Source organism: Dermochelys coriacea, chromosome 3 (genome assembly GCF_009764565.3).
Source record: "Dermochelys coriacea isolate rDerCor1 chromosome 3, rDerCor1.pri.v4, whole genome shotgun sequence".
Taxonomy (NCBI): domain Eukaryota; kingdom Metazoa; phylum Chordata; order Testudines; family Dermochelyidae; genus Dermochelys; species Dermochelys coriacea.
In genome coordinates this window covers 112,272,645-112,293,436 of record NC_050070.1, presented here as the reverse complement: position 1 = coordinate 112,293,436, position 20,792 = coordinate 112,272,645, and the positions used below count along the sequence as shown (strand labels likewise).

Genomic DNA, 20,792 nt, shown 5'->3' with positions numbered 1-20,792 from the left:
GAGTAGGGGGCTGGTGCACATGACTTATGAGGAGAGGCTGAGGAAACTGGGGTTATTTAGTCTGCAGAAGAGAAGAGTGAGGGGGGATTTGATAGCAGCCTTCAACTTCCTGAAGGGGGGTTCCAAAAAGGATGGAGCTAGACTGTTCTCAGTGTTAGCAGATGACAGAACAAGGAGTAATGGTCTCAAGTTGCAGTGGGGGAGGTCTAGGTTGGATATTAGGAAACACTCTTTCACTAGGAGGGTGGTGAAGCACTGGAATGGGTTACCTAGGGAGATGGTGGAATCTCCATCCTTAAAGGTTTTTAAGGCCCGGCTTGACATAGCCCTGGCTGGGATGATGTAGTTGGTGTTGATCCTGCTTTGAGCAGGGGATTAGATGACTAGATGACCTCCTGAGGTCTCTTCCAACCCTAATATTCTATTATTCTAACTCATCTTAACCTATTACCACCAAAAGCCATTTTTAAGGCTCTATTTATTTATTGCATTTCCATTAGTGGTAGGTCTCCTGACTTCACTTGGGTGAGGACTTTTTTTTTTTTTTTTTTACTATTTTTTAAAAAGTGGCAAAAATAAGATCAAGAAGCTGCTGCCTTTCCTTGCATAGCAGAGTTTTAGGGCTCACCTTGGTACACTTTTTAGAATTTGTATTGTTGCACTGTTCTCAATTTGCCTCCTAATGGCATATAAATGTCAATCTTCCAATTTCTTAATAGATCCTCCCTGATGTGCAGTTGGCAACTGTACCCCTGGGACTCTGAGGGACTTGTTCTAGATCAGAAAAGAGGGCATGTTATCTTTGGAATGGGAGTTAATGAGGAAATGTTTGTGCTAATCCTTAAATTGACTTTCATTGAGGCAAATATGGCTGCTGCCAAAACACTGCAATATCATCACTATTTACATCAAAATACTCTTGCGGTATCTGATGCATCATTCCATATTTTTTTCTACTAAACAAATCAAAGGGCTGATCTGACTGAAACTAACATTAATGCTGCTTGTCAGTAGTATGGACTCCTCAAAGGAGCATAGAAAAGCTGGAATGCTAAATTCTATGACACTTCACTGACTGGAGGGTGGAGATAAACTGCAGCTCCAATTATAAGTAGCTTTGTATATTGCCCAAAATTGTTGGGCAAGTGTATAAGAAGTGGACTTCCACCTAGTCACTACGCTGTCTTTCCTGGTGCAGCAAGCAGGGTTATAAAGGAAAAGGCTAGGAGTGACCACAGACTTTGTGCACAACAGCTAGCGTATTTTCAACAATAGTCTTGTATTTGCTTAGAGGGTTACTGCAAAGGTTTATAGCTAATAATTTGCCCAACCATAAAACTGTTACAGTATTTTGGGTTCTAAATCTCTTTTAGAAATAAGATGAAGAATAAAAAAAATTATCATGTCATTGCCTTAAAGAGATACTTAAAAAAACCAACCCAACAGCCGTTATAGGCTAGATCCTGCAGATCTCATTCATAGAAAGCTCCTCATGTCCTCCCTATTTTTTGGAGTCCCACCAAACCAGTGTTTTATGTTCCCTTTGCTGGCTCCATAGCAGCAGTTCACTAACAAGTACTGTTAGCAAGAGCAGTGCACAGCAATGATGTCTTGCCATGAGTCAGCCACTAAAGAAACTGAAGTTGTTAAAAGCACACAGGATAATCTCAACTCCATGCAAAACGGTAAAAAGGGAGAAAAAATGCTGGCTAAATGGAAAAAGATAAAATTAGTATGGAAATATGTCTTTGCAAACCTGTAAGTAGGCATTTACAGACAAAAGTGAAGATAATGAAAAATGAAGGCTCTAAAAAAATTAGGTAAGTGTCCTCTAAAGAGTGTATGGAAAATCAGATTAAGGCATTGTGCAAAACAGGGCACATAAGCAAATTCCCCATCCTTAATGGCATGCACCACATTTGTCCCATTATTAGAAATGATAAACCCATGAGAAAAAGAAAGAAAGGGGTAAAACCGCTATTTGTCATGCAGCTTCTCTTACACAGTCACTGCAGTGTGGGATTTTTCAAAGCTGCACATGTGCCGACGGACACTGGCTGGTGGGCGAGAATTCTGGCTGCCTCTTCCTGAAGATTGAAAAGAAAAAGACACCCAGTGAGTGGTTATACACATGTACACACATGGTGGTTGTACCACTCAATAGGGTGCCTGTCCCTGATCTAGTCCCAGTCTTCTTTGAATCTTGCCAGTTCTCCTCCTCCTCTGCTTTATTTGGGGGCCTACTGTAACTTGCAAAAATGTTTTTTCCTTTGCTACTGCATGACTTATTTTCACGTGGCTTCTGATGGTGTTTATATTCATTCTCTCTACTGATACCACAAGTACTCAAATAGCAGATGGCAATGCTGCTGTGCATTTAGTCTTCAGTGGAAACTCTCCCCTGGCCTTCTCCAAGATGCGTGGGAATGGTACAAAAGGAGCAACATGCTCTTCTTATCCCACCTTTACTTTAAGAGGTTTTCTCTAGGCTTTTTTAAAAAAGTATATGCTTGGTTCATACTTTTCTTCTATGGCCCTTACTGAGAAAAGCAAATGATTGAAGTGTTACCTTTCTCTGACTCTGGCTACAGTGAACAGTCATTAGTAGTCCTTACACATGGATCTTTGTTTCTCATGGATATAACCATGCTTCTGAAGGGTAGGCATAAAGTTTAGGCTCTTTCAGATGATTTAATGCCTCAAAACTGAAAACTGGTCACTTTGGATGTTAACACTGCAGATAATGGAAGGCAATTTCCTCTTTCATTTCTTCTCCCTGCTATGCTATATAGTTAACAAAAGCAGATGCAAGCTTCCATGCTGTCTTTCACAGAACCAATAAAAGAAAAAAATGCTTCCACAAAAATGTCACGTACTTTTGCGAGTAGAGTATATGGACAGAGTTCTGCAAAAAGTTTTAGTTGGGTTGAAAATGAAATGCAAAACAAAACTCAGCATTTTTTGTCCACAACGAGAAAGTCATGGTGCACACTTGCCATATCCTTGTTTATCCCCATAACAAAAGGTTGAAGGGTGGCATGTACCAATACTGCATATTCAGTTTAGCTTCTAACGAATAAAACAAATTAGCTTTTCTCACAACACACTGATGTACAGTAGCACAGAGTGATGTATACAACAATGCATGGATACTTGGTTTGGGACTGTGAATGCCTTGATATTACTTCCATGTTATTATAAATAGATTGCAAGTAAAATTTGCTATGGGCATATTTCTCAGCACTCAAACTAGCCACCGTAGAGTCTCTTGAATAATTAAAACTCTTACCAGCAATGATAAGATCCCTGAGATTTGAAAATTTCAAGCCAATCATAATTGGGAGTTTAGATACTGTGACCTCTTCTTCACTTTACTAAATTCACAAAGATTATAGAACTTTAGATTAAACAGAACAACCAACATTTCTATAATTTTTTCAGTCACAGTAGCTGATTTTACAAGATATTTGACAATATGCAACTAATTATTTGAGACCAAAATCTAGCTCTAAATACATTCCCATCATATGTATAGCTTCAGCATGCTCACTATGTATACAAGAGAGGACACAATGAAACAAAGAAGCTGGTCTTACACTATTAAACACAATATCAAATCTTCCTTTGACTTGGAAGTGTGGCATGGGATCAGGTTGCTTTTGAGGCAACTGATTCTATTGGATCTAGTCTAGACATTTTGCTATCATTTGGGGGATTTTTTAAAAATCTTCTTTCTACTCCATATTTCCTCATACCCTGATACATCCTCAGGATGACTTTTCCCATTTTCACACTCTAGGGATATTTTCTTGCTATGAATTCCTCATATACAAAAGTGGGAAGGGTGCAGACTTCCAGACCCAGCCAAAAATCTGCCTAATACTTTCAGAAAGCATCTTTATTCTTTTGTCCCAACGGTGGCTGGGCATCTTAAGAGCTGTGTGTCCTGGCCACAATAAAAAGTAGATATTACAACCCCCAAATGCCCTGTACATTTCATTGGAAAGATGTGCTCCTTTCAGTTCTGTCCGTAAACTGTTGTGCAGTGTTGCTGACACTGTTAAGTTGGCTGCCATATTCCATCAAAGTGGTGGCAATATTCAGTGGTAAGCCAAATGATCCCTATATCACACATACCTTCTTTCAAAAAATTTGGTACCCTGTTCATCTTTGTACTGTGACACCATGATTAAAAGACCATTATTAAGGGCTCTAGTCTCTCAATTCAAGTTACAGATAACTCACCAGCTATTCAAATACCCTGTAGATACAGAACAAGGTCTACTGTGTGTTGAAATGAGGATTTGCCATACCATAATGAAGGTGTTTAAAATGCTATCTAATGAAGACAGGGGTCCACTAGCACAGAGTCTATCAGAGAGCAGGTTTCAGAGTAGCAGCCGTGTTAGTCTGTATTCGCAAAAAGAAAAGGAGTACTTGTGGCACCTTAGAAACTAACAAATTTATTTGAGCTAAGCTTTCGTGAGCTACAGCTCACTTCATCGGATACATTTGGTGGAAAATACAGTGGGGAGATTTATATGTTCTCTGTGTGTGTATATAAATCTCCCCACTGTATTTTCCACCGAATGCATCTGATGAAGTGAGCTGTAGCTCACGAAAGCTTACGCTCAAATAAATTTGTTAGTCTCTAAGGTGCCACAAGTACTCCTTTTCTTTTTATCAGAGAGCAGACTATGATAGCTCAGGTAGGGCTGCTTAGCTGACACGTACAGACCTAAGGTAAAACAAGACATCCCTGAACAAGTAACTGCTGAACAAGCCCGAACAAGTATTGGCTGAAACAAATAAGCATTGTGAGTATGTTTACAGCAAACAAGTAGGCAGAAACACCCTAAACTGATATGCTTGTCTTACACAATCTGCAAAGCCATTGTTCAGTAGGTGCAAGAAGTATAGATGTTAATAGCTCAGAAAAATGTATCTGAACTGTGTGGTGTGTGACATGAATTGGAATTGTGGTATCACCCGGTACCTAAACCTCCGGCATCTGAGTTTGGCCAGCCTGGGCAAAAAGCTGTTACAAGCCTAACCTGAGTGACAAGCTGGAGTCAAAGTGAATGTTTGAAATCCCAGAGAACTGGATGAAATGTTCTTCCAGAACTGGGCTAGGTGTTCTGAATAAGCTGAGTGGAAAATGTCTTGGAGGGAATCCCAGCAGAGCAGAGGGTTCCTGAGTGAAGTCCATTAACTGCTTAACTTAATTCTTCTTAAATTCTTTGAAGCATAAGAATATTTCTACCCAGCTGCTCAGCATTCAGGAAAAGTAACAGGTCTGTTGAAATATGCTGCAAAGAATGGGTCTGACAGAAGAGTTGCTTTTCTCTCTACATTTTTCCTTAAGTGTATATTAATCATCCCATGAGTCAAACAGCTGTGTCAAGATTGCAGGAAAGTGTAAATTGCTATCTGTGATGTTTTATTTCTGTATAGCTGTGAATCTGGATGTAGTCACCCACACCTCAAGAATTACTATCTCCACCAATCCAACAGACCTTGACCTGAATGAATCTGTCCTGCATCCAAGACTACTAATGTGCAGGGCATTGTTATTATTTATCATATTTACTGCAGCAGCAGCCAAAGAAAAATGTGCAAATTATGGATTTTTCAATCCTCTGACAATTAAAACAAACAAAAAAACCGCAGCAGCAAAAGCGTTTCAGGTCAAACAAATTATTTGGGGATTTTTGGAAAGCTCAAAAGTGAAAAAAATCCATAAAAATAATTTTGGGTCAAACAAAATGTTTAGCCCAATGCCTCCCGCTCCCACCAAAAATATTTTGTTTAATTTTTGAGCATTTTTTAAAACATTTTTTATTTATTTCTTTTTAATTGAGAGAAGTTTTGAAACAAAAAGACATTTCAAATTAAAAAAATGTTCAGTTTTGAAAATGCTGAAACAAAACTGAATACTTTGAAATCTCCCGCCCCCCCATATGAACAACTTGGCAACTGACACAAATTTGCAAAACATTTTTGGGTTGCCACATCTGCATTTTTTGTGTGTGTCTAAATAAGTTTCATCTCAAAAATTTTGCCCAGGTTTAATCCAAAGGTGCAGTCAGGTGCAGGGACCCACTGTGCTAGCTGTCATCGAAGCTATCTGAATGAGTTCTAGGTTCACTCTGATCAAAAACACACATAGGCACAGTCTTTGCCCCAAATTGCTTAAAATCTCTCTTGAAACAAGTGAGTGCCATAAACAAAAAGAGGATAAGGTATTGGGATAACAATGAGAATATCAAGCTCTTATTTGGATAAGCTCTGCATACAAATCAATGGTGCTGAATCATTCAAAAGGGGTTTTTTGTTTTTTGATTTTTTTAAAACACAAATCTCTAATTTCATACGTGTAGGGGAAAATATCCCCTTTGTGTCATAACATCATGACTTAAATCGTCACATCACACTTCAGTGTTGAGATCTATTATTCCCTCCACTCCCAAAGGGCAAAATAGCAACAGTGACAGAATTTCCCACTGTTCATTTTCTTCCTTTGATCATCTGGAGGTCAGTTGGGTGCTTCTGAATGTGAGGGATTGAAAAATAATATTTGCGAGAGTCAGGCAGGTGCTTTTGTTTGCACATTGATCCCACCATCCTTTCTCAGCCTAAACCCTGGGTGTTTCCTAAGTAGAGGCTGTGAGGCATGCTGAATTTTATGGCTGTATGCTCATAGGGTTTATGTTTACCACACAGGAGATTCAGGCCTGACATGTGGTCGCCAGTGCCAGATCAAAAGATGTATGTACAAAAAGGTGGAAACCTTGGCCCTGCTCCTGTTGCATAAGGGCTGCAGGATTGAATCTCAACAGTTTTGTCATGGAGACAAAATTTAATGGAAGACCTCAGTCTTATGCTCCTCCTTTGCATCAGTCATGTGTGCCTATATGCATAAAAATCTAATGAGCTGAAAATTTAATTTGCAACTATTCCAAACATAATTCTATTCTTTTTAGAAACCAAAGAGTTCAAAAAGGAATAGGGAGATCTGATTGTCTCATGGATGGCCCATTTAACCAATTAAAGCTGTGATGAAGAAAACTAAAGAATGAGAAGAAATTCAATGGAATGCATGAGTCTGCAATCTTATTCAGAATAGTCCTAAAAACAGGTGGGAAACCTCTTACACCGGTGAGCAGTTACTTATGCAAACAGTCCCATAGATGTAAGTGGCAGCACTCACGGGAGAAACTGCTCACCAACGTAAGATTTTTACCATCTTGAATTGTAACAACCTGTCCTCTCTGAGATGAATGAGCTGCCATAGACTGTTCCAGGACAAGCTGCAGAAGGTAAGACAAACAAAAATGATTTTTCAAAAAGAAAACAGAGAGGAAGGACAATAGAGAATAGAAGTGAATTACTCAGGGACACAGCTAAATATGTCCCTTACCTAACCTCCAAAAGCTCTGAAGAGTTTTAGCAGAGATTTAATTGTTTGGAAGCACTATGATTCGTAGAAAGTTAAGGATATTCATATGAAGGTAGGAAGACTCTTACACTAGCTAAAGGACGAACATTTAAGGGAAGACTGACTCTCTGGGCACTTCTGGGACAGATTGCAGTAAAATTGCCGCAAAAAAACTACTTTGCTTTAGTCAAATATATAACAAACCACTTAAATAGTGAAGAGCAGGAAGTCAGTTGAACAGCACCGGAGTTTAAAAAGATCAGACTTTATATCTCAGTGCCCCAGCAAAAGGAGAACAAAGTAAAGAAGTCAGAAACAGTATATTAAAAAATTAAAGATGCTTGAAATACAGTTTCAGGAAAGCTAGAATTTCTAGCTTTAAAATGGGCTTTCACTGACAAATTTCATGACTACCTCTATGCACAATCCTTCATAATTTACAGTAATAACAACCCAATAATCTGTGTGTTTATTTGCAAAGCTGCAATCTTTGCAAAGCTGAATGTCACAGCACACTGGTAGGTTGCAGAATTAGCTGAATTTAACTTCAACATGAAATATTCTTCAGGGAAATCTAATGTGGAGGCAGACGCCCTAGCCAGAATGCCTATTGATATGGAAAGCTATCACAGAAAGCATAGAAGAGACAAGCAAAGATTATATTAACGCTGTTATACAGTCCTTGGATGTACAAGAGATGGCAAGGTACCTTGGTTGGGAGCTATTACTATCAACCCTTTGGCAGTAGCAATCTTGTCCAGGGGTATTAAATCTACCAGAAAGTCTATTGACATGAGAAAAAATGTTGATAGTTCAGAAAAAAAAATCCAGCTATTGCTAAAATTCTTCATTATAAGTCTTTGGATTGCAAACCTTATAATCATGAAAACACAGGAGGATGTGTTAGGATCTCCACTCTGATGCGTGAATCATATCTATTGTATTTGGAGAAAAATTGAGTAATTTATTGGCAAACCAAGTCAAGAAATCAACTGGTATTATTTGAAAAATACAAAAGATAAGTATATCAAGAACTACTTGAAGAGATGGGACCTCAAGGAGCAGAGTGAATAACCAGTCTAATGAGAGTATAGTTTTACTCACTGCAGATAATGTTCAGTGTTCCTTTTTATGTCACTAGCATCTCTACATGCCTTGAGCAAAAGAAACCTCACCAGCCTACTAGAACTCCACTAACGTACATAGTTACAACAGAACCATTTGCGCTTGTATCAATAAACTTCTTGCCTCTAGAAAGAAGCAAAGGAGGGTATAAATACATTTTAGTCAGAGTGGATCACTTCACTAGGTTCGTTCAACCTTATTCTACCATCAGCAAGTCATGCAAGAGACTGTGGCAAATGAGTCATTTACTTGGTTTCAAAATGTAGTTTCCCCAAAATGATTCATCATAACCAAGGTGAAGAATATGATTTTTTTTCAGATGGTTACAGCACTACTGCAAAATTAAACATCTTACACAACCCCATACCACTCACACAGCAATGGGCAAGTAGAAAGATTGAACAGAATTCTGTTAGCTATAATTAGACCATTGCCAAAAGAACAAAAATCAAACTGGAAGGACTTCCTTAATAAGGTAATCTATGCCTATACCTGTATGTGAAATGAGGCCATGGGTGCTCACCCTTTTATTTATTACGTGGTATATCTCCATGTTTACCCACTTGTTTACCTATAAACTCTAAATCTGCACCTGGAGACCATAAAGATTACATTGAGAAATGGAAACAGCAGATGAAAGAAGCTTATGAACTGGCATCAAAATGTTCTTAAAAATCTCCTATTTGTAGAAAGGATTACTTATCAGGAATCTTTCAGGTAGAGGGACCAAGCAAATGAATATCCTATTGGGAAGATAAAATTCATGTACTACTTCAAAGAAAAGGAAATAGTTTCATCTATGAAATAAAAGCAGAAGATGGAAAAGGATGTGTTAGAATTCTTTACCACAATATTTTACTTCCCTGTGACCTCTTACCCTCGGACATAACACTAGCCTCTAAACCACCACAGAAGGCACAGAGAACAAGGCAAACTAATACAATAATAGATTAGGACTGTCAATTAATCATAGTTAACACAAGCAACTAATGCAAAACAGTCGCGATTAATCGCAATTTTAATCACAGTGTTAAACAATAATAGATTACTAATTTAAATTTATTATAAATATTTTGGATGTTTTTCTACATTTTCAAATATATTGATTTCAGTTACAACACAGAATACAAAGTGTACAGTGCTCACTTTATATTATTACTTTTATTACAAATATTTGTACTGTAAAAGATAAACAAAAGAAATTGTATTTTTCAGTTCACCTCATACAAGTATTGTAGCACAATCTCTTTATTGTGAAAGGGCAGCTTAAAAATGTAGTAGTATTTTTTTACATAACTGCACTCAAAAACAAAACAATGTAAAACTTTAGTGCCTACAAGTCCACTCAGTTCTATTTCTTGTTCTGCCAATCACTAAGACAAACAAGTTTGTTTACAAAAAAGAAACAGTTCACGAAAGCTTATGCTCAAATAAATTTGTTAGTCTTTAAGGTGCCACAAGTACTCCTTTTCTTTTTTGCGAATACAGACTAACACGGCTGCTACTCTGAAGTTTGTTTACATTTACAGGAGATAATGCTGCCCACTTCTTATTTACAATGTCACCTGAAAATGAGAACAAGCATTCACATGGCATTGTTGTAGCCGGTGTTGCAAGGTATTTACGTGCCAGGTACTCTGAGCATTTGTATGTCCCTTCATGCTTCCTTGTAGATTTTAAAGTTTTACATTGTTTCGTTTCTGAGTGCAGAAAACCCCCCACAATAATACTAAACAACCGCCCCACAATAATACATTTGTAAGTTGCACTTTCACGATAAAGAGATTGCTCTACAGTACTTGTATGGGGTGAACTGAAGAATACTATTTCTTTTGTTTATCTTTTTACAGTGCAAATATTTGTAATAAAAATAATAATATAAAGTGAGCACTGTACACTTTGTTTTATGTATAGTAATTGAAAATGTAGAAAAACATCCAAAATATTTATAATAAATTTAAATTGGTGATCTATTATTAACAATACAATTAAAACCATACTTAATTGCTTCTATGTTTTTTAATCTCATGAATAATTGCAATTATTTTTTAATCGTTTGACAGTCCTATAGGAGATCAAAACAAGGACAGGAATTCAGACTCCAGTGATTCTGATAGTCAGAGTGAAGATCAACTACTTTATGTGATGGTACCAGAGACTCTGAATCCAAAAGCAGAAACATTTTATCCACACTTGGGAAATGAGGATGTTATTGATCCTGTAAACTTGGAAACCGATGATCAGACTGATGAGACATTTGCACTTGCTACTGAAAGACATGAATGTAAAAACAAGACCATGGAATCTGAAATCAGTAGTGCACAAGAGGACAAATCATCAGAACAATCCACTGACTTTTAGGTCATATAAACATCTAGGAATACCTATCATCACTGAATAATTCCTACTATTGGATTGGTGACTGCACATTGGGATTAGCCTCATATATGTCAGGTGCCATATATCAAGTGCCTTTTTCTGTATCTTATCCCATATGTTATCCAAGACTGAGGTAATATCAGAAAATGAATGAATGAATATTGCTTTCTGGTATGGAATTGGTCCAGCCAAATATTTTATAGTTAATATTTATTATTTCATAGTTTTTAAAAAATAGCTTGCCATATGCCCAGTGTCTGAGTTATATGGTTCTACCATGGATCTTATAGGCTAACTGAAATGGACCTAGTGCATATTTTGCTGATAGAAATGTCAGGATGGCATTAAATTTACAAGGGAGGAGTGTAGCACTCAAATGACTATGTAGGCATCTTAGTGTATTTTAATGTGAAAGTGAGTCTTTTGCTTAAGAATTGACTGGAATGCCAGGGTAATTTTACTGCTCTCTGTCCCTCTAAGGACTGGAGCTCTGCTGAAAAGATGAAAAAGGACACAGCTGGCAAGCAGGGTGTAGTCTCAGGCGAGTTGTGTGTTCTCTGGAGAGACTCAGTAGGGCTTGTGCAAGCTATATCTGGGTTCTTTAGATATTAAATGTAATAAAACTCCAGTGTTTAACACAGTTCAAGGTCTGGGAGTGTAACACGAATATCAATGGCGCTGAATCCGTGTTAACAATGGTTAGAAACTTTTAGAAAGTTTTCCTAGTGTAGCCAGAGCCCATAAGGGCATCACCTACTTGTACTGAATAGCAATGTTTGCTTTAGAAGAGCTATGTGATTGTGACAACAGGCATGTTTGTTATAGATTCACTTATTCAAAATACAGAACTGGTCAACTTACAAATCTACCCATGTGTGGGTCTCTTCACATGCATTTTCTGTATACAATGTGCCTTATTCTGGCTGTCTAATCCAGAATGGATTTTGTATGCGTTTCTCTGTCAAACAGAGCATCACAGGATTCAGATTGACCTTATGTGACCGACATAAAATCTTTGCCAGAAATTTGGACAGCAGCGTAAGTTTGGCCAGGAAATATTATGGCCTATTACATATGTCGCCATGATTTCTCATCTTTCAGAGTAGCAGCCATCTTGTGTTTGTTCCATCACAAATTTTCAAAAGGCTCATCACAGCTATTCACTTGTAGTAAAACATTTAAGCTTGCGGCATTTTGTGACATGTGGCATGCTTCTCAGGAAAGAGAAAGTCCCCCCACAAGCTGGCTTTAAAACTGTGGCATGCCTCTGTGGATGAGCCTTTCACTTCACTCAGAGACATACCACACCACAAAAAATGCTTCAGTCCCAATGTATTTTTATAAGATCTTGCCATCTGTGTTGTTTCATAATCGTGTTTTGACAGAGTTAAATAACATGAAGGCTAAGTTATGTTAGTAACTTGCATTGAATCATACTAGGACAACTTAAAATAAGATCATTATTCAGACTACATCTGTTACAGGTTAAAAAACAACACTACATAGCATAGGGAGAAGCGTACTTCCATTCATTTTTTTTTTATAGATCCACTATCTTCTAGAGACTGTCACAAATTCAGATGGTATCCTCAGTGTTAGGTTTATGTTTATATGTCTAAGTTAGCTGAAAGATGTATGAAATCACACATATGTTGAGAGATCCCTACTGATTACACATCTGAGGAGTCTCTGACGTGTGGCTTATTCTAGCAAGTGCTAGTACCTGAAATACCGTGCGCTCATGAAATGTGTCACAATTATACTTGTTTTTGCTGGGAATATATGAATAACTGAAGCACAGGGATGAAACATGCTACCTTTGGGAATCAGGAAGGAGATAGAAGGCAGTCTCAAATTTAAAATTAAGTTTTCATGAAATCCTGTATTTCAATTCTTCATTCTGTTTGAATATTTTGGAATTACAGGAAAGCAGGGTCTGTTTTCGTGGCATTTCTGACCCTCCCAAAACTATGATTACTATGAGTAGCATCACAAAAAAAAATCCTGATTTTATGAGATTTACAGACTGATTACTGGGCCAAAGATGATTGGATTTTAAATGCAATAGGATGAGATTCTTAGTACTAGATAGACCTATCTATCATCATTGTTGTAACTGAGCACCTAGTAAAGATAAAAACAATTGTCTATGTAAGTCACTGAATTGGTATATTTTTTCATACCACATTAAAATACTTAATTGGGTTCTTATGACTGTATTTTTCTATTGTGGAATCAAAATATGATACATTATAAATACAAACAAATATAGAAATACAAGGAAAAGGAATAAGCTATCCAGTCAAGCAAGAATTTAAATTATAACTCATGGTTTTTATTCCCAAGTTTTACGCCAAAATGGTGATAGACTTTCTCAGGTTTTCCACAGTGCTGTGTCTGCTTCCCCCAACTCAATAAAAAGCAGTATTTAAATTAATTGTGAGACTTCCCTTCCATGTAATTGTACATCTATGCATCACTGTGATATACTGCTGTCTAATGCCATAGATAAATTAAACGTTGTGATTAAATGTTGTGATTCAACATCGCAAGAGTAACAAAGAGCGAGCATGATGTAAAGAAAGAATGTTTCCATATCTCCTTGTGCAAGTGCCAGACTGCATCTGTAAGACTTTTGGTTATTTCACTTTATTTCTTGTCAAAATCATGTGGGAGAGTGGAGTTGTGAATATCAGTGGTAAAAGGTGAAGCTGAAAGTGGTAAAAATGCTCAGGTCTGGGAACTTCCATATAAGGGAATAACTTACAAATAAAAAGAACTTTTGGTCTTATACGACAGCTCTTTCAATTAAAGGGCTCAATCCAACTGAAACAGCCTTAATGGCTGACCCACAGATGCTCTATGGACTTCTTGTTTTATCTAGCCCAAAAGGCCAATGTGCGGCGGGGGGATTTTTCCTTTTCTAATTGCAATAAGATATCTCACTTAGCTTCGGCTCCACAAAGTAAAGGTCTTGTCCAATGAAAGATATTTCCTCACCTGCCTTATCGCTCTGATTCCTTCAGGAATAAAGCTGGGGGACACCACTGAGCATGCAAATAAACCATAGTGCAAGGTTTGGGTTCATCAGAAGCTGATTACACTGTGAGGGAATGGTGTTGTTTTGTTTTAAAGGAGGTTGCAAATAAATGTAGCTGTTGTGCTATTGCCTGCTTCACAAGTGCATTCCTAAGGTCAGTCAAAGGGAACTGATTATGCCAGTTATTGATCTGTTGGCCTTTCTTATGGAATATAAAGGTAAGCAGGAGGCATACCACTCTCTGGCTGAGCTACTGAATGGAGGACAGAAGAGAGCTGGAAAGAGTTAGAGAGAAAACAAAAGAATGGAAAACTGAGGCAGTGCCTGCAGATAGAAAAGAGATGCTCAAGAAAAAGGAGTGGGGTGTACTGCAGACATGATTCAATAATATACTGCATATATTATTCAATAATATACTGTGCAAAGGGAGTAGGAAAAAAGATAAGGATGAGAGAAAAGAGAGAAAGATGAAATCCTTGCTTAACTGAAGTCAATGGGAAAACTCACCCATTGTGTCCTTTTTGTTGTTGTTTAGAAGTGAGGCCACCCTACCCGGAACAATCAGACTAGCTTAGATCTGAAGAAATTCCCATGTGCAGCATGACCACAAATGTACGTAGATGTGTGGGCATTGTTTAAAAGCATTTGCCTGAGTAGCCTGCAAGATGTATGCAACCTTCACATGATAAAGCAAATTAAAAAGCTCATGAGGAGCAAATGACTGGAGTATATGTCGCGGCCGAGTCATGCGCAGCCAGACCTAGTGATTACGGCCATGGTCAACAGTCAGCGTCGTCAAGAGTCAACTGGGTCAGGATACTGGGAGATCAGAAGCAGGAGACTAACTTGAGAGCAGAACCACAAATCGGTAACCAGAGTCAGGCCAGGTTGGGATAGCAAGAATCAGAGGCAGTACACAAACTGGAGATCACAACCACAAGTAAGATGTCAGGAGTCAAACTGGGTTGGAATGCCAGGAAGTCAAGCCAAGGGAGTGAGAACAGGAGCAGGGTAGATTCCAGGTGCCTGGACAACCTCTTGTTCCTGTGCCAGGTTTATATAGAAGCTGTGGACCAAGCAGGACCCCCAGCATTCTACCAGTCAGGTTCCAGGACTGGAGTCCTCTGTTGGGATCCAGCTTCTGCCCTACCAACTGTTAGCAGGTCACTGGGTGGAGCTTACTAGTTCCTAATAGTCCTGTGCAACAGGGTTCAAAACCTGTGGTCCCTGACATCAGCCCCTCCCCAAGGCAATGTGGGACCAGGCTTTTCAGGGTGATTTTCTGTGAGGGAAAGGGTTTTCTGTGTAGGGTTTCAAAAGTGATACAGAAACACTGGGTGAACCTTTAGAGAGTGGTATAGTTGGAGTTCAAAAGTGACTGGATTAACCTGTCACAGGATCTTAAAAGGGCCGACCAACCAAAGTCCAGCTTGTGAGCAGGTCTGGCTTGTGGAGAGCCATGCTTTTTGTCCTACTGCATAGGAGGGGCCTTGATGTTTATGCTGATCTGCATGCCACTTTTTGTCCACTTTTCCCTTTTCCAGATGCTCCTTCACTTCTTCCTGGGCCTGACAAATCCTCTGCACCAATTCTGAGGTGGCTAGGTTGGGCAATTATGCAGGTAATTGTAGGTAAAATTGGGGATAGTACCCATAATTGGTATAAAAAAAAGGGCTCTGTCTCATATACGCATGATTTGTATTTTTTGTAAGCAAATTCCACATACAGAGAAGTGAGGACCACTAGTCCTGGAGATGATTGGTGTAGCATTGCAGATACTGCTCGAAAATCTGGTTGGCCCTCTGAATCTGGGGGGAGGAAAAACAGAAGAAAGACAGGTGCAGACTCCCAGCAGGTGCAGGGCCTTGTACCAGAACTGGATCATGAACTGCAACCCTCAATTGCAGTTGATGTGCTCTAGAAGGCCATGGATGTGGGCTATGTGGCTAGTCTAAAGCTGGGCTGTCTTTTCAGCAGAGAGTAGGCCCGTGCAAGGGATGAAGTGGGCCATTTTGGTAAAGTGGTCCACTACCATTAAAACGGTCATAAATTTGTTAGACTCTGGTAATTCTATGATAAAATCTACAGCAGTGGCTTCCCAGGGTTGAGATGGCCTGTCCAAAGGCTGGAGAAGACTACAGAGCTTATGGTGTGAGGTCTTGACATGGGCACAAACATCACAGGAGGCAATGAACAACTGTATGGTTCGGTGCATCTGGGGCCACCATAAGGAGCAGGATATCAGTTGTTGGGTCTTCAAGTACGACAAATGTCCTACTAGGGGAAAATCGTGGCACAGTTGCATGACCGCAATCCTTGAGGGTCTTGGGGGCACATAAACATGGTCCCCTATGTATGTGATCCCTTCCTGGGAGTTATGTGGCTGCTTGTTAATAATAGCTTGTTCATCAGGTGGCATTTTTAAGGCAGAGGTGGAGTGGATCAATCTGAGTATATCTTGGTGATGAGTTGCACTGAGAAAGTTACGGGATTTGAGAATGAGGGTTGGTTCCTGACTGGGGTTTTGGGAGGTGGTACTGAATCTTTGTGACAGAGCATCCACCTTGCCATTTTTGGATCTGGAATGGCAGGTGATAATGAAATCAAATAATGAAAAAGGTAAGGCCCACCGAAGCTGCTGTTGGTTTAAGGCTTTTGCTCTATGTAGATATTCCAGGTTTTTGTGGTCAGTGAACATCTGGACTAGGTAACAAATTACTTCCAGGTAGTGCCACCATTCTGCAAAGGTGGTTTTGTCACCAGGACTTCCTTGTCAAGTATTTCATAATTTCTGCGGGGGTGAGCTTCCTGTAGTAATAAGCAGATAGGTGTAACATTTATTTGGGACCAACTCACTGGAAAGGACAGCCCCGATTGCCGTGCTGGAGACATCAGTTTCTACAGCTGAAGGCTGATGTGACATTGGAGTGAGCCAATATGGGTGCTGTAGTAAAGGCCAGTTTCAGTTGATTGAATGTATGCTGGGCCTCAGGAGACCAATGGAATTGGGTGTTTTTCCTGAAGAACCGTGGTGAGGGGTTCGATTTGTTTAGAAAAATTCAGGATAAATTGTTAATAAAAGTTGGTAAACCCCAGGAAGCGTTGTAGGTCATGTACTGTGTGGGGAGTCAGATAGATAACCTTGGATGGCTTGGATCTTATGTGGGTCCGTCTGGATTCTTTCTGGGGATAAGATGAAGCCCAAGAACTCCATGGAAGCCTCATCAAAGGCACACTTCTTGAGCTTGGCATAAAGGCCATACTGTTTCAAGCATTCCAGGACAGGTTGGATGGGGTAGTCAGAGAAGATCAATATGTCATCTAGTTAGACTACTATGTACTGGCCCAACAGGTCTTGGAACACATCATTTATAAAATGCTGGGAGGTGGTTAGAGTGTTGGTCAACCCAAAAGGCATTGCAAATATCTGGGAATGGCTATACTGGGTCTGGAAGGCATTCTTCCACTCATCCCCTTTCATTCACACAAGGTTATACACCCCCACCCCCCATAGGACCAACTTAGTGAAGATGCAGGCAGCCCCCATGTGGTCAAGAAGGTCAGGAATCAAGGAATCAAGCAGGTAACAATTCCTGATAGTTATCTGATTCAATGCGCCGTAGAACACCCAGAGTCAGAAACTGCTCTCTTTCTTTTTGACAAACAGGTCTGATGTGCCAGCTGGTGAGGTCAACTTGAGGATAAATCTTCAGACCAGATTCACCTGGAGGTATTCTGGGAGTGCTGTCAGCTCAGGTTCTGATATGGCATAAATTCATCCAAATGGTATTTTGGCTCCTGGCTGCAGGTCTATTGGGCAGTCATAGTTCCGGTGTAGAGATAAGTTTTTTACAAAATTCTTCTTTTAAAAAACATCAGCGTAGTCTTTGTATTTCAAGGGGAGCCCAACTGTAGGTGCAATAGAGGGTTCTGCCTGGATGATCATCCTCACTTGAATCTCTCAAGATTTGGATGCCAGGTCAGGATCTACTGATCTCTAGCAGTGCTGCTGACAAAACTCAGATGGAAAAGATATCCTGTGCGTGTCACCAAACAAGCAGGTTGTGGAGGGCCAGCCAGGAGATACTGCAGATCAGGGAAAGTGTGGAGAATGGATCACACCAGATTGTCACACTTCTCTGTGTCCCTGAATCATAGCCTCCAGGGGAGTTGTTTCATTTGTTACAGGACCAGAAGATAAAGGAGAACTGTCAATAGTCTCTACAAGATCAAGAGGGGCCTTCGTTGCAGGGGAATCTACAGGATCTGGGCTGCTGCTGCATCTATGAAGCAATTAGCTGCACCTGAGTCGATGAGGGCCCATAGGCTGGGATTCTGTAGGGGTGTGCAACTGGTATGGCACCTGCAACAGGGGGGCTCTTGGGCAGGGTTCTGGATGTGTTTCAGTCAGGACCAAAGTGTGGGAGAGCTCTCGTCCCTGACTTCTCGGAATTTGTATGGGAGAGGCAGGGATTGAGTGACCTAACTCACCGCAGTAGAAGCAGCAGAAGCTGGCATTGTTGTTTCTTTTCTCTGGGGGTGAGCCGTCAACGGCCTATCTCTACCTGCATTGGTTTAGGGGAGGTGTGGTGAAAAGGTCACAATACCTGGGTTGGAGCATTACAAGTCCCCTGTTTTGTCTTCCCTTCATTCCTGTAACTGATTCTCTATACGGATGGTGAGATCCACGAGGGCATACAGACTCACAGGCATCTCTACCTGGGCTCATTCATCCTTGACCTCTTCTTGCAGGACCCACTGGAACTGGTACAACAGTTTGGTACTGCTGCCTCATCCAGTTTGCATTAGCCATGAGGTGGTGGAATTGTGCAGCATAGAAGGCTACTGTGCCCTGCACCTTTCGGAGCTTCTTTAGGGCAGCCTCCGCCATCCAAGTTCACTGAATAATACAGACATGGCTTGCAGGAAGACCTTCCAGCTCAACAGTACCAGACTGTCACACTACAAGAAGGGGGAGACCCAGTCCAATGCTGGTGACCAGGCTCGCCTTTGCATGACCAGTAGTATAGGTCTGAGGACACATCATAAAGAAGTGGCGGCACTGGTTTATAAAACCCTGGAATCACTAGGGATTGCCATCAAACTGTTCTGGCAGAGGTATCAGGGAACTGAGCTGCATGAGCTGTGTCTGCATGAGCTGTGGCATTTTCTGCATGGAACTCGGGGTTACTTGCCCCTGCAATAGCTGGTTCTCTGAGGTCAGTCGGATGACCCATGCCTGCTGATCTTCTTTGTCTGCCTGAAGGCAGGTGGTCCCCTTGAGTATGCCCAGTGCTCCTGAAGGGTTAGCCAGATCCATTTTGCTGGCACCAGGCCCACTCCTGTGCCTAAGAGATCCAGGCAAACTGCAAACGACTGGGTCACGGGCAGCCAGACCTAGTGGTCAGAGCCGGGGGGCGGAGGGATCCACCAGTCATGGCACAGGAGTCAGAAGTGTCAGGATACCAGGAGACCAGAAGCAGAAGACAAACTTGAGAGCAGAACCACAAATCAGTAACCAGAGTCAGACCGGGTCAGGATACCCAGAGGTCAGAAGCAGGAGACAAACCACAGACCAGAACCACAGACCAGAACCACAAGTTGGACACCAGGACTGGGATGCCAGAAGTCAAACCAGAGCAGGGTAGATCCCAGTTGCATGGACAATTTCCTGTTCCTGTGCTGGGATTATATAGACGCCGTGGACCAATCAGGACCCCCAGGCATTCTGCCAGTCAGGTTCCAGAACTGGAGTCATTGGGTGGCAGGTTGGCACTTACTAGCTCCTAACAGTTCTCAGGAACAGTATTAGAGACCCACAGGGCAAAGGAAGGGGAAGCCCTTTGGATATTAAATGGTGTCTAAGGACTATTCTTTTATTTATTTTACACATGCCCAGTCAGGGTTTTGAGCGCTGGTCCATATCCCGGACATACTTGACCTGTGGTGATTTAACTGAATACCAAATACTAAATGTGTGAGAAGAGAAATAAATCACTTGGTTATAACTACTGCCCTTCTCTGTTCCCCTCTCCAGGTGCACTATATCCAATTCTATTGAAGCAAATGCAAATCCAAAGCTACAAAAGACAATACTGGACACAAATACATTGCTCAAATATAATGAATAATCCTGCCATATGGCCAGTACAGAATGTCATTGAATTATTAAGATTCAGACTGTGTTAGTGTGTGTTTCTTTCTGTTTTTCATTTTAATTGTAATGGCCCCTTTGGAAATATGTAGTTCTCTGTCTCATGTCTTATACTTATATAGTAAGCTCTTTGGAGCAGGGATTGTGCTTCTGTTCTGTTCATATAGCTCCTAGTACAAGGAGATCCTGCTGCATGACCAGAGCTCTGAGGTGCTACCATAATATAAACAATACTTAATGGTGAGATCAGGCATAAAAATCTTGCTAATTCTTTATTTTTTTAAATCAATTTGTTCTTTAACTCTTTCAGTTTTGATTTTTACCTTGTGTCCTTTGTATTCCTACTCTTCTTTCCAGGATCCTTTTACATCACCCTCCTCAAAGAACCCATGTCACAGTGACCCTGCCTTCCCTGTTGAGCATTACTAGGGTGTGCATGAAGACTAAGCACAGGTTATTGCCCTAAATTATAAGATAGCAAACAAGAGACTTAAGGATCTTAATTCTATTAGTACTTGCTTTCAGACTAAGTATTTTCCAGTGGCTGTAACTGCTGAAATAAAGAGTTGCCTTATTGTGTTTGCAGTTACCTCAGTATATAAGAAATTTACCCAAGTGCATTGATTTTCCAAATTGCAAAGCAGGCCAACCTACCA

At 40.3% G+C, this 20,792-nt stretch overlaps 1 protein-coding gene across 3 annotated transcripts in view; it reads right to left on the bottom strand.

The window, feature by feature from the left end:
• The window catches only part of GRM1 (glutamate metabotropic receptor 1), a 289,991-nt gene that overhangs the window by 29,344 nt on the left and 239,855 nt on the right, over positions 1 to 20,792 (bottom strand). Inside the window, exon 9 of one of the 3 annotated variants that reach the window (XM_038397492.2) lies at positions 2,003 to 2,087. The exons of the other annotated variants lie outside the window; for them this stretch is intronic. Within the exon in view, the coding sequence (XP_038253420.1) occupies positions 2,027 to 2,087 (61 nt within the window). The 3' untranslated portion in view covers positions 2,003 to 2,026. The remainder of the gene's footprint in view (positions 1 to 2,002; positions 2,088 to 20,792) is intronic. 3 annotated transcript variants of the gene reach the window in all.